This window comes from Mugil cephalus, chromosome 1 (genome assembly GCF_022458985.1).
Source record: "Mugil cephalus isolate CIBA_MC_2020 chromosome 1, CIBA_Mcephalus_1.1, whole genome shotgun sequence".
Lineage (NCBI taxonomy): Eukaryota > Metazoa > Chordata > Actinopteri > Mugiliformes > Mugilidae > Mugil > Mugil cephalus.
Genome location: NC_061770.1, coordinates 34,922,691 through 34,937,602, shown reverse-complemented (window position 1 = coordinate 34,937,602; position 14,912 = coordinate 34,922,691). Strand labels below are relative to the sequence as shown.

The following is a 14,912-nucleotide window of genomic DNA, read 5'->3' as shown; positions in this document are numbered from 1 at the left end:
TAGCACCCACCTAGACCAGACCAGACACCCCCCCACCCCATAGCAGGATACAGCCTGAGACAGACAGACACACAAAAACCCTTCAGGAACAACTAAAAAAAAACATGTAAACAGCACAAGGTGTTGACCTGGCCTCCAAATTCACTAGATCTCAAAGTGATCAGGTATCTGTGGGATGATCCACCATAGAGGCCCCTCCCCTCAACCCATAGGACCCAAAGTCCCCCCCAGCCCACTAACATCATTCAGGACCCCCTCAGAAGGCCCATGTCCATTCTCTGAAGATCTCCATTAGAAAGGTGGTCATAATGTTATGGCTGATTGCCGTATATAGACTAATAAGTTATATATATTTGTTTTTCTGCTACTTATCAGAGATGGAGAGAGAGGCTGAATTACTTTTGTCTTTTTTTAAAAAAAAATTCAAGCAGATTTCAAGTCCATATTAAAGAAGAAGCAGGTGCATCTGATTTTATAACAAGGGATTAAAGGGTTACAGCTCGATTCCATTATGTAATAAATGACACCAGTGTTGGGGGGTGGGGGTCAAGTGACTATTACTGCCGCTGTATGGTTTTAGCATGCGTGGCTAAAATTAGAAGCTATAATCCCCCTCCCTCCACCCAAACACTGCGACACATGAGCAGACTCTCAAATCTTCCTATTTTAGATATTTCTAATCCTCATTGACTCACACGATTTAAATTCTCTCTTAAACCCGGAGATTAAAAAAAAAAAAGTGAGCAGACCCACGAGCAGACGTTTGAGGTGTTTTTATTAATTTCACTTTAACATCAGTACAGAGACCACATACTTTTTACTTATTTTTTTTTTTTAATTTTCATCTCTTTCCTGCAACATTTTATTTCCCAAAGCTTTAAAAATCGGAACCATAGCTAATACAAAACAGAGCTGATGTTAGTGAAAGAGAGATGAAACAAAAAGAAAAGAGAGAGGGAAAGACACACGAGACGAAACAGGAGATAAGCGACATGCTGTGAGGGGAACAAAGAAAGATTTATTCATATCATGTATTACACTCTACAGAAATAAACCACAGGTGACGCGGCCTGAACTTAATTTCTTTCTGATAGCGAAAAAAAAAAAAAGAACTACACTCGAGAACTGAGGTCAGACGCATGAATATCAAAATGCAAAAAAATAATTATCCTAAAAGCACAACTAGAATAAAGACAGGATTTATTCTCTGCTTCAACAAAATGGAAGTGTCACAATTATTTTTTTTTATTATTATTTATTTTTTGTGTCATTTGAAACAATGGATTTCAAAGCTGCAAACTTCTCCGCGCACGAATAAGTTAAAAAAAATGGGATTCACCAGCCTGTAATTCAAAAACAAAAAGGGAACTTTCTTTTTTCATTTCATCCGAGTCTTCGGTTTCTAGAGGAAACAAAAAATAAAATAAGAAAAAAGAAAAAAAAAGTCCACACATTTATTTGAGGGTGAAGTTTTATTTTTATTTATTTACTTTTTGAAAATGTACGGAGCTCAAACTGTGAATTATTTATTTCCCAACTAAGTTCCTATTGATGCACCTTGGAATTAATTTAATCTTATCTTACTGGACTAGTAAAATAAGTCATAATAACCTAAAAATAATGACAACTCCAGATTTGAAAAACTTTCATTAAAAAGAAGAAGAAAATTAGCCTCATTAGCTGCGTTTCCATTAGTTTTTTTCCACTAAATAAAAGCGATATTTCTAAAATTGCGATAAATTTGTACGCGTTTCCATTTAAATATGTTTTACTGATGAGCTGTAACCCTCATAAAGTCTCGCAACATCCCATAAGTCTCGACTTGAACTGGTCACATGACTCCCTGCATCATCTCCAGTGAAAGGCGAAAAAAAAAACGGTTTCAATTTGCACATTTGCGAAAAACTTTTAGATCTTTCCTCCTGACAAAACACGTCATGACAGCGTCAAAGTGTTTTAGCTTTAGATATTTGAGAGGTTTTTGAAATGTAGACGTTTTTATTGCAATATTTCGGTGGACAAATTAGACAAATTATTTTAATTGAAAAATCTCAGTCTTCTACGTAAGTTTTGCACTAGCTAATTCTGTTTACATACATTGCGCGCTTCTGGTCGTTAAGAGACAATAGTTGTGTGGGGATGAAATTTATACATTTTTATTGCGATATTTAAGTGGACAAATTAGAAATACTATTTATTTTCATTGAAAAATCACCGTCTTCTACATAATTTTCGTACTTTGTTGATTCCGTTTCCACGTGTCTCCAGTCGCGTGGGTTTCTGATCCTCTAGAAACCAAAGACTTGAATGAAACAAGAAAGTCTACAAGTTACAAGTCCAGTCGCCTTTCTTCTTCATCTCCCAACGGGATCGTTTGCATATTTGAATGAGACGCACTACATGCACCGAGAGTCGACCGTGACTTGTGGACATCATGCACAAATTAGAAAACTAAAAAAAAAAACGATAAACCTTCAACACACTTCAGCTACATGTCAGAGTAGAAGTATTTAGAAGTAGCTGCTGCGTGTTGTGACTTTGTCGACCATTCAGTTTTTCATTCAGGGGAGACGCGTGCAGACCCTTTACCACCTATACACCACCTATACACCACCTACACGTGGAGACGTAGCGGCAGCGCCAACACGTCACCACGGCTCAGAAAAAACAAGAAGATTACAATAACACGAGTACTAATCGTATTAAAACGATGTGGAGAACATGATACAGCCTAAGTAACGGGCGAGAATCTATGACATGCACTTAACGGCAGTCAGTAAAAATGACAAAAAAAGAAAAGAAAAAAGAAGAAGAGACAAACTTTACAAGAACCACTCCACAAACGGCGGCCATCTTTGTTCCAGCTACAGCTCTTTATTCAGAATCACACGTGACCCCCCCACGCCCCCCCACCCTCTACTCCCCAAAACCTTCTGGATATTTAAAGTCTTTCTTAGAAGCAGAATGTGTTTGTCTTTTGATTTATTTATTTTTAGAATCAAATTACAGGAATAATATCGTAGGGGTGGGGAAAAAATATCGATATGGCGATATATCGCGATACTTTTTCTTCAGATACAATATCAATTTTGAATGTTTTAACTTTTTTTTTTTTTAAAGAAAAAGAAAAACGAGTCATGTTTTGTGCCGATCGTGAACGACTTCCACACCTACCGCCGCTTTTTCTGTGTGTGAGTGAAATAAATTCATCATCATTTGGATTAATCTTGTTTTTTGACTCAATTTGTCCAATGAATTATCACTGATTTCATCTGATCTATATATATGCAACATGTATTTTAAGCTGCATTTAAAATTTCTCAGTGAAATATGTAGAATATTGTAATATATTGCAATATCTTAATATCGCATGTATCGTATCGTGAGTCAAGTATCGTGATACATATCGTATCTTGAGGTCATTGCCAATACCCGCCCCTAAATATTATTCTGTTTAATTACGACGATAACTTATGTTTTTTTAAAAAACAACAAATATTTGTTTTTACGCTTGTAGCAATATTAATTTCCTCAAAGTCCAATTGAATTTTCTTAAAGTCCCTTTATTTGTCTTCAATATCCCAATAAATTAATGTTTAACCTTTAAGCTTTGATTTTAAAGCATTTAAATGGGGTTTTACCTTTAATTTGAATCAGAATTTGAAAAATTAAGATTTCTCTCCAAACGTTTGCGTCATCTTCCAGAGGGGGAGGGATGGGGGGTGAGAGGGTTGCTCAACTTCGTCAAACGTTCCCAAAAAATTTACTTTTTCCCCTCAAAGGAAAGGACTCTCGCGGACCTCCAGTTAAAAAAAAAAAACGATGAAGCTCAGTAACACTTAAACTCCTACAGCCGTCCTATAGTTAATATCAATAAGCAGCAGTGAGAAGAAGAAGAAGAAGAATCCAAACGTCAACACGACGAGTCGGGGCCGCTGTACGTGGAAGGGAACCTTTCCTTTTCAGATACATATATATATATAAAAAGCGAGCCTGTCCTAAATGTGTGTGTGTTTATATTTATATATACATACAGAAAACTGTCCCAAAAAAAAAAAAAAAAAAAAAAATTGAAAAAAAAATTGGAAAAAAAATTGCATCTGATCAAAAGAGGGTGAACTAGACCAAATTATCACAGCTGGCTCCTTTTATTTATTTCAACCTGCTCGTGGATTTGAAAAAAAAAAAAAAGTTAAATTAAAAGTTCAGTGCATTGCAGAATGTTACATACACGAGAAAAAAAAAAAAAAAAGGTGCCTGTAAATGTAGAATGGAAACAACAACAATAACAACAACAACAGGCTGAGAGCAGGATAAGACTATAGCCACATGACAGGTCGGTTTATTCATTTCCTTTTTTTTTTTTTATTTACATTTTTTTTTCTTTTTTAAACGTTTCATCGCCAGCTTAAATTAGACATTTAACTTCTGGGAAATGTGTGGTACAGACATTTGCTTTGTGTAGCCGCCCCCCTGTCCAACTCCCGGACTCCCTCTAAACCAGGTCATAGATTCAGTCTAGTTCACTGGACCCCTCCCTCCCTCCCTTCCGTACCGGCGGACTAGCGGACTAGCGCTACGTCCACTCCTGGCTAGCGGCGCCCTTCCTTTTAGTTGTTTTTTTTTTTTTTTTTTTTAAAACGCTTGCAAAGTTAAGCTGCACAGTAGTTTTACATTGAATATCGAGTAGCTCAAAGATTTTCTACCTAGCAAGGTTCAGTGTAGTAGAGGAGGAGGTGATGGTGGATGGAGGAGGAGGAGGAGGAGGAGGAGGAGTTAGACTGGAGGGGAGGGGTTTAAGAGATGAAAACGGTGGTGTAGAGGTTTCTAATGGTGGTGGTGGGGGGGTATGGGGGGTAGGGGGGGTTCTAGTGGGAGCTGATCATTCAGTTTTGCTTCGCTTCACAGCTCCGGGAAGTTTCTCTTGCAACCTGCAACAAAAAAAGACAAAAAATAAAAATAAATAAATAAAAATTCCATCACACGGTATAAGTCAGTTCTTTCTAGAAAATGTTAGAAGAGACCCCAGATGTTCTCAAAGCTTCTAATAATGTCATATGTAATCTTTACTTCTGTGGCTAGGCTAATTAGCTGGTGTCTGGTAGTGTTTTATTTCTGATCCTAGCAGAAGGGAGAGATGTTTGGTTAAAGTGCAGTTGCATGTCCCATCACCCCCTATTATCTACTGCTGCTGGCTAGGCTAGGCTAGGCTAAGCTAGGCTAGGCTAGGCTAGTTAGTAGCAGACCGCTGGTTGATTCCTCAGTTGGACTGAGCTTCTGAATGAGTTTTGCCTCAGTTCATGGCATTAGGGATTGTAACATCTTGTCCTGTGTATTAATGAATCTAAGGGCAGAGAAGTAAATAGTTCTGAAATCCATTTATCTCGGGCCTATCCACCTCCTCGCACTGAGCCTATATCTAAACAGTCAACTCTTGAGTGGAGACACTTACTTGGCCATTGTGGAGTTGACTTGGTTACGCACCAGGTCGATGTACTGATCGATCTGGGTCTGGAAGAAGAAGAAGGCAGATTTTAAACATTTGTTTATCTGCACTTACAGAAAATAAGTTTGTAGAGATTTGGGACTGAAAAAAATCATAATTAATAAGTTCAATTCTCACAGAAAACCATTTGTTGACATTTTTAGGTTTAGGTGTTAAAGGGACCATCTCTAACCTCCTGTGTCCTCATATGGGGACACTAGGTTTTAGGTTTGTGACACCAACATGGTAAAAAAAAAAATCTGCATTTTAGATGCATTTCTGATAAACTTTGGATCGTCACTCCCTACATCACTGGATGTCTTAGTCGCTGTTGAAGAAGACGCAGTCCAGGAGAAAATCTGGGTGATTTTTCTATCAACTAACCCAGTGGACTACAAGTCTGAGCCATTGACAAGGAGGAGGAGGTAGAGAGGAGGATGAAGGAGGTTAAAAAAACTTGAAAACCACCTCAAAATAGAAATAAGCTCCTCTGTTCTTTAACACTAACTCATCCTTAAAAACGTTTGATCAGATCATTAAGTGTTTTGTTTTCTTTTTATTACGCCTTACAGTACTTTAAACAAGGGGTCTTCAACGTTTTACAAACCAAGGACCCCAAACTAATGGAGAGATTAAGTAGGGACCCTTTACCTACTATATGTGTTCTATATTAAACTAGTGCTATTTATAAATATACACTATTATTATTATTATTATCACTTTACATTCAATATCAAACTATCCCTTATTTACTAAAATATGTGGGATTCATGTTAATGTGTATTTGAAGAAATTTAAATTTGTGGGAGAAAATTAAAAACATATATATAATAAATGTCTAATCAACCAAAGACTTTGTGACCCCCCCGCCCTGCAGTGCCCCCGCAGACCCTCTAGGGGTCGCAGAGCCACCGTTGAAGACTAAGGTGGAGGTTTGGCCTCATTCTCATGTGCTGCTTGTGACTCAGAGTTTGTATCTAAGACACTTTCAAGTATCGACCAGAAAAATGCTGAGAAGTTAAGAACTGACTCATGGGAAATGTTTGGACTTTCCACCAACAACATGTCAGTTGAACTAAGAACCAGATGAAGTCACTGTTTCCTGCTGACGATTACATGGTTAAACCTTGTAGAGAGTTCAGTAGATCAGAGTTTAACGGGATAATGAATCATTGTCCTGGACCCTGGACCTCCTTTAACTTTTATCTCTATGTTTCATCTTAAAAACTCTTCATTTTGTTCCTCGTTTGGTTTCATTCTCTTCAGCTCAACCTCACATGTGTCATTTAACATTTTGACAAACTAACACATTGAACCTAAAACCACAATAAAACCATCAAATCCCAGTAGGAAAAAGTTACATTTTGAAAACTACAAATATGTTTAAGGAACCATTTTTATAACTTAAAATGTAAAACTAAAAATGTGAATTTCAAAAGCTTATAAACAAATTTCAGAGTGAAAAATCTAATTTTTTCTTCTTGGATTTGATGGTTTTAATCTTTTTCTTTTTTAGGTTTAGTGTTAATACAGTTTGTCAGAATGAAAAAATAATTGTAAAGTCACACACGTGAGGTTGAGCTGAAAAGAATGACACCAAACAAGGTGAAGAGTTTTGAAGATGAAACAGAAAAGTAAAAAGTAGTGAAATTACGGAGGGTACGCAAGTGACATCACAGCAAGCGGAAGTCTCCATGGTTACGGCGACAACCGTAACTGTTTGAGGTCCAACAATAAATAACAATAAACCAATAATATGAATATTTCTGGTTACCCTCGTAGGGCTGGGTGGTATGACTAAAAATCTATATCGCAGTGTTTTTCAGAATTCTGACGTATCTATTATTTTACGGTATTTATTTTTTTTATGCATAATCACATGTTCACAACATTTTCTTCCGGTTGACAGAGGAATTAACAATAGAATAGAATTAAATGTTATGAAGATTAAATGAAGAAACAGGGATAATTCATTTATTTTGTTAAATTTATTCATATTTAAACTATTATGTCTGTGATGTCAATAGCAGCGCGACCAGTTACCGTAATAACTGTAGTCTGCGCGCAACATTTTTTTCTCTCATTCATAAAAAGCTGAAATTGGGGACATTTTCGGGGACAGGTAGTCCACAACGGGGACTGACCCCAGAAATCGTGAACGTCTGGTCACCCTAAAAACAAACGCTGTGATGTCAATGCATATCCTCTACGTATATACGATCTGAAGGCCGATTACACTCTGGGCTCGAATAATAAAAACCGATGTTTGTTCTCTTGATGTTTTTAGACCGTGGAGATTTAAAATTATTTAAAGATGAATGGTTAGAACCTGAATTAGATTAATTCGCTGATACTTTATTTAATTTTACCTCCATTTGTCCGTTAAAAGCCACGTCTCAACAATGTAATGTTTAATATTAACGTAGATGAGCTTCAGAAGCTGCTGCTAAATCCAATATTCATGTTATTACGGTAATTTAAAGACGGACTCAAACAAAACTTCTTATTTCATTGTTGTCGAAATAGTTGTTAATAGATGGGTTTGCATCGTTAACTCACCTTGTTCTTCTCGTAGACGGGAGGAACAGCGAACAGCAGGATGTCAGCTGCACAAAGACAAAAGACAAAAGCTTATTTTATTTATTGGTCCTTCCTGCTTTTTATTTCACAGGTTTTAAAAGATGCTTCCATACGAGTCGTCTGAATCCCTGTGAATCCCAAACTGACACTATTTTGTGTCTGTAAAGTGTCTTTGAGTTCTTAAAGAATTCTATGTAAATAAAATGTATTATTATTATTGTTGTTATTACATGGAGTCAGTAGTTATTTTTACTAGAAATGTTTTCACCATCCACATATTACAAGATGATGGGACTAAAACACTAAAATACACATAAAACACAGTATTTCAAGGATGGTTTCCGTTAATTTAGGCAGTTAATATAATATTGATGAACGTTGAAGTGATACTTTATCTGAGTGTGATGGTGTTTTACCCAGGATGAGAATAGTGATTCCATTGAAGACGGCTCCAACGTAGGTCAGCAGCCACATGACCACAGCCAGCTGGAAACAAACACAACAACAACAACAAATAAACCTTTAGGAGCGTTTCACACAACTCCTCCACAAGATCAACAGCCACAGCATCCAGGATGTTATTTATTCTGAGAAACCCCCTGTTATTAATTAAATGAGCCAATAAAAGGCTATAAATAAAACATGATCATTTAATTTATAATAAATGTCCTTCCTTTGTTTATTGTGTATCCTCAGTATCTTTATTTAATCATTTACATGCTGTTATCGTGGAAAATGTTAAAAATAAATAAAATGAAAGGTTTTTAATAAAATATAATAATTTATTTTATAATGAATTTAACCAAGACGTCCTTCCTTTCTTTAACGTTTATTTTCATTTAATCATTTATATGCTTTTCTTCATATTATTTTTTGTTCTCTTTCAATATTGTGGAAAAGGTTAAAAAATAAATAAATATAAAGGTTTTTAATAAAAAATGTAAAATAAAATCTTGTTTAACGTGTAGTTTCATTATTTTTACTTTATCATTTATATGCTTTTAATCATATTTCTTTTTATTCCGTTTTTATGTTTTGGAAAATGATAAAAACAAAGAATTACAAATAAAAAAGTGATGATAAGATCCACGACAGGTTGAGAGAGCGACAACGAAAAAAGAAAATATAAAGCCAAAAAACTCTGGGAAACTAATTAAATAATAATTAATAATAACGGGGTTTAATTTTAACCCATTATCATGAGACGTAAAATCACCGACCTCTGATCCGAGTTCAGCCCAGGTTTAAAATAATGGCCATAAATTATTACTATGATGTGATTAAATGTGTGTCAGCGGAGTGAAAGCTGATCTAGAGCCGCTTGGACGAGGCCCTCGTTGAATTCACAGACACTAAATTTACGTCCGATTAGATAATTTATGTGCACATAGTAGAGCATGGCAGAGGATCTGAACGACGGGAGGAGGGGGGAGGAGGGGTGAAGTGGGGGTGAGGTTGGGGGGAGGCTTCTGGAGCGGCAGCGATCTAAATCTGCTGTGGAGCTCGGATACATTTCAGTTTTAAAAGTGGAAGCGTAACAACTTGTCCTCTGATGGCCACTCGCTATAATCTCATGTTAACTCCGGTAGTTTAGTTCATTTATGCTGCAGACTCAGACTCTATGGAAGAACTGAGCGGCCATGAATTCACACATACTGTTTGCTCCGTTTTCCCATGATAACAAGTTAATTAAATTAAATAATCGTCCTCTGCACGTTAGACATTCTTCCTCCTCGTCTATTTTTAAATCTCTTCTCCAACCTTTAACACGAACAAACCAAAGTTAGCGATGAAGGGGGAGAGGAACCAAGAGAACGTGAGGACAGAAATGCAACGGTTATTTAAAGTTGCTGCAGCCTCTGAGCCCGTCATCCGTCCTCTTTGCTCTTTAACCTCCTGAGACCCTGCGTCCTCATATGGGGATGTTAAGGTTTAAGTTTGTGGCAGCTTCTTCTTCTGCTTCATTTAAACTTTTATTCTCTTAACCAGATACTAGTTGGTGTAAAAACACGATAGCGTCCATTTCAGTGGATTCATTCTGCAGCAAATTCTATAAATAGTAACGAGCTATAACGTCACTAATTAGCAAGTACTCAACTGAGGACTTGCTAATTAATGATGTTATTTGCAATTGTGCTTTTGCACAGCAATGTACAGACATGAAAATTAACATTTTTATATTCTGTTACATATTGGTGACTTTTTTTATAATATTGAGTGAAATAATCCCCATGTCCACGCATGAGGACATATTTAAAAAAAAAAAATAATAACCCTAACACACTTCCGGTTCAAAGACTTATTTTTTATACTACTTTTAAACTGAAAATGCATAGCAAAGAGCTCAGCTCAGGCCTCAGGAGGTTAACCCTCTGACTGGCATCGTAACTACACGGTTGATCTATTTGTAGTTGTAGTAGCAAAACACTCAATTTCTCAATTTGTATCCATTTTCTAATCATTTCTAGTCATTCAGTTTATAAGATACACAATTTTTTTTAATCAAAAATATACATCACACAGCTTCAGTATTTATTTTGTATGAATCTGTACAATCATGTGAACATTTTGTATATATGTGTCAAAATACTCAGTTTGCACTGCACACTATTGATAAAGATTAAAAATTAATGATATTTAATCGTAATTAATCGTATTTCTTAGTGTGGGAGTCAATGGGTTAAAGTGGAAGCTTGTGTGGATTGAGGGTATTTTTCGTGCATCATTCAGAGCCTGATTTATATAACATTTTACTCCTAAAACGTGATAAAAATAGATTTTTTTTTAGACCGTTAACAGTATTTTGTGATTTCTGGAGTGATGATGAGATATCCAAGATTTCCACTGTAAATACCTGGAAATCTAATACGTTAACAAAATGAAACAAGAATTTTAAACGTCACTGTAGCCAGTATTCAGACGTCTGTTATGGAAATGTATGCAAATTAGTGCAAATTTAAGTAGATAATCTTTCATTTGCATATTTAAATATAAATTCACAGAAAACTTGTAGTAAAGATCACTGGGGGTGTATTAAACCAGCAGGTTGGCCAGAAAAGTTTGCGAACCTCTGTTTTAATGAGACGAAGGCAGATTCCTTTATGTCATAACGTAGTGGTGACAGTATAGGCGTGAAAATCCCAAAAGATTGTAAGATAATAACCAACTGACCTAACTACGGGGATTAATTGAATAAGTGTATGATGAAGCGACCTTGGTAGCTGTACCAATCAGAGCTATAAAAAGGCTTCACCCAGGAGATGTGGAACCGAGAGGGAGGAAAAACCATCAAAACTGAGGATAACAGCGACAGCACACCACTGCAGTACAGTGATATTTTCATATTTTCATGTCAACGATGATGTAACAATATCAACATGGACGCCTCCTAGCAGACAGATGAGGGGTCCAGGGGACTAACCCTAAACACTAAAGCCTAAACCTTAAATCAAAGCCAAAACCCTAAAGACTAACCCAAACTCTTAACCCTAAGACTAACCAAAAGCCTAAACCCTAAGGCCTAACCAAAACTCTTAACCCTAAAGACTAACGCAAACTCTTAACCCTAAAGACTAACCCAAACTCTTAACCCTAAGGCCTAACCCAAACTCTTAACCCTAAGGCCTAACCCAAACTCTTAACCCTAAAGACTAACGCAAACTCTTAACCCTAAGGCCTAACCCAAACTCTTAACCCTAAAGACTAACCCAAACTCTTAACCCTAAGGCCTAACCCAAACTCTTAACCCTAAAGACTAACCCAAACTCTTAACCCTAAGGCCTAACCCAAACTCTTAACCCTAAAGACTAATGCAAACTCTTAACCCTAAGGCCTAACCCAAACTCTTAACCCTAAAGACTAACCCAAACTCTTAATCCTAAGGCCTAACCCAAACTCTTAACCCTAAAGACTAACGCAAACTCTTAACCCCAAGGCCTAACCCATACTGTTAACCCTAAGGCTTAACCCGAACTCTTAACCCTAAGGCCTAACCCAAACTCTTAACCCTAAGGCCTAACCCAAACTCTTAACCCTGAAGACTAACCCAAACTCTTAACCCTAAGGCCTAACCCAAACTCTGAACCCTAAAGACTAAACAAAACTCTTAACCCTAAGGCCTAACCCAAACTCTGAACCCTAAAGACTTACCCAAACTCTTAACCCCAAGACCTAACCCATACTGTTAACCCTAAGGCCTAACCCAAATGCTTAACCCTAAGGCTTAACCCGAACTCTTAACCCTAAGGCCTACCCCAAACTCTTAACCCCAAGTCCTAACCCAAACTCTTAACCCTAAGGCCTAACCTAAAGTACCACTGTAAAAAAGTTTGCACCAAGTGCAATACAAGCAGAACAAATACAAATAAATTCACTACTCTTTATTAGGATCCCCATGAGCTGTCACAAAGTGGTCGCTAGCCCTTTAATTTCTTGGCACAAGAAAGAATCTGCTGTCCTTGGCCGACCTCCCTCCTGGTACCGACCAGTTCTCTGGGCACTGCTCAGTGTCCACATGTGTGCCATCTAGTTAGCTGAAAGCTTTCGTCTCACCTATTTACCAGATTAATATAGAACGAATAACGATGAGCTCAAATAAGCAATAAGACATCAAATAAAAAAATCTGTAAAGTCTGCCTCATGAAATCCAAGATACTCTGCTCAACTTAGATTGAAGGTCATTTTCAAAAATGCTCTGAGATATTATTACTTTCTACTGGGTTTTTATTAGCGACGTCATTAGAGACTAGTTGACTTTCACCACTTTACTTTAAAAAAAATTAAATAATCTGAACTCATGCAACCTCTGACGCCGCTCACCTTTAGGGAGTCCACAAGGTCCTCGACCAGGAAGAGGCGGCTCATCTGCTTCAGGGCTCGGTTGATGTAGGCCAGACTGGCGTCCACGTGCTTGCGGAAAGTCTCCGGAGGGATGCTGACATCCTTATCTATCAGCGACCTGCACAGAGATGGAGGAAGTACAAATAAATACTCTTTACACCACTCAATGATCCATGGGAGTATACAACTTCCTCTTTAATTTCACTTATAATGCAAATGCAACTCCACATAAGTGAATAAAAGAAATCTTTATTGAAAAGGTTTGCTGCTGACCCTGAATGTTTATGAGTTATCTTTACATACGAGTTCTAATTTATTTTATGTTTCAAACTATAATAGACCAGAACAAATCCTACCAACCAAATTCAGCTCCTACCTGTTAAATTTACTAGTATTAAGTATAAAACTGTGTAGAAAGTTTAAATTAAAAACCTTTCAGTGGCTTAAATGGGAAATTAAAGGAATGAATTCCTGGTGTTCCCGGCTTTAGTTGTGATATTGATTCAGAAACTATTGCATTTCACTGAGATAAGCTTTGATGATAAATGAAAATTGGTCTATGAAGCTTCAGAGAATCGCTGCTGATTTCCAGAACTGATTTGGTTCAGAGATATTTCAGGTCACTTGGGAAAGAAACTTTCACTTAACTACTGTTCTCTTTCTGAAATTTATAGCATTACTGCAGCATTTTACCTTGGATTACTTTCTACAACTGCAGAGTTATACACTCTTTTTATGATTCATTATGAACTGATATTGGATCTGTCGAAAGAAAACTGATCTGTATTACCAAACAATGCATTTCTGCGTCTGTATCTATATTTGGCTTCTCACTTATTAGGAGATTTGAAAATGTCAGAGACCTGTTGTGGAAATTATAAATAGAATTAGAAAACCTTAATGTGTAACACAATGGGGAAATTACAGGGACGGATACGCAATCAGAAGACATATCGGGATACTGGTTACTTCAGAAATAAACTAAATTATTATTATAGAAAAGAAAGGAGGCATTAACCAGCAGCGAGTGAATAAAGAGACATTTCTTTCTGCTCCCTTGGCGCAGACAGAAAGTCAGGAGACTATTTCTAAACTGCTACATCATGTTTTGTTTTTGGTTTTGGGGCTAAATTGCTGGTTGTTATGGCTGTGAAGAGAAGCTGTGTTCTGAACTCTCTGTGTGAAGTCTCTCCCCCCCCGGGGCCCTGACTCCATCATGAAACTAGTTCTATAAATAAAAGCAGACGAGGCAGAGGTTGCATCATGTGGCCTGACCTCTAACATTATGAAATGAAGCGGCCTTAAACACTAGGTGTAGTTTAACAGCTTGTGAGAGGCAGTGACAGTGGAAAACAGCAACCCAAGGGCTGATACCGACCTTTTAATCTGAAATGAACTAAAAGTCCTCCCATGGAGACTCATTAATTCTTACTTTTCTTATTCTTCTAGATCATGTGGGCAGTATGCGATGTGTTTAAATAAATATTTCTGTTAAAGCTAACGTCGTGTGGAGAGGGTAGTTTGTATCTTGGCTCATGAAAACCTGTTCTCTACTCCAGAAATGTTCGGTCTAACTCCCTAACCCTCTCTGGAAGATTTTTCTCCTTGGCGCTGCCTCCAATGAACTTTTGTTTTGTTTTAACCCTCAGGCATCTGTTTAATCTACCACCCTCTTGTGACCTTTTCTTTTTTTCTGCATAAATCTCTTCAGTACTTCAGAAAACTACCAAAAATTCAATCATTTTGAGGATCTTTTAACCCTTCAACCCTTGATCATGTTAGTGTTGAACAAATTTGACCATTTTCCCCCTAAATGAAAACCTAATTTTGCAGAATGAATGATTTTATTGTGTCACAGCTGAGAGATTGAAAATGTAGATATAATGGAAGTCAATGGGACACTTTTTTCCCGCTAAGGTCACACGAAAATTTTAAATTCGATGCTACACAAAATCTAATTATGCAATTAAGTCCATATTTTAGATAATCTGGTCATACCCAAGATTGA

At 37.0% G+C, this 14,912-nt stretch overlaps 1 protein-coding gene across 1 annotated transcript in view; it reads right to left on the bottom strand.

Annotated features, from left to right (window-relative positions):
• Positions 1-758: 758 nt before the first annotated feature.
• Positions 759-14,912, bottom strand: part of rtn3 (reticulon 3) — a 37,201-nt gene continuing 23,047 nt past the window's right edge. The window contains exons 5-9 of the mRNA XM_047599849.1: positions 12,884-13,022; positions 8,482-8,551; positions 8,045-8,091; positions 5,453-5,511; positions 759-4,931 (exon numbers count right to left, since the gene is read on the bottom strand). Coding sequence (XP_047455805.1) covers positions 4,883-4,931; positions 5,453-5,511; positions 8,045-8,091; positions 8,482-8,551; positions 12,884-13,022 — 364 coding nt within the window. The 3' untranslated portion in view covers positions 759-4,882. The remainder of the gene's footprint in view (positions 4,932-5,452; positions 5,512-8,044; positions 8,092-8,481; positions 8,552-12,883; positions 13,023-14,912) is intronic.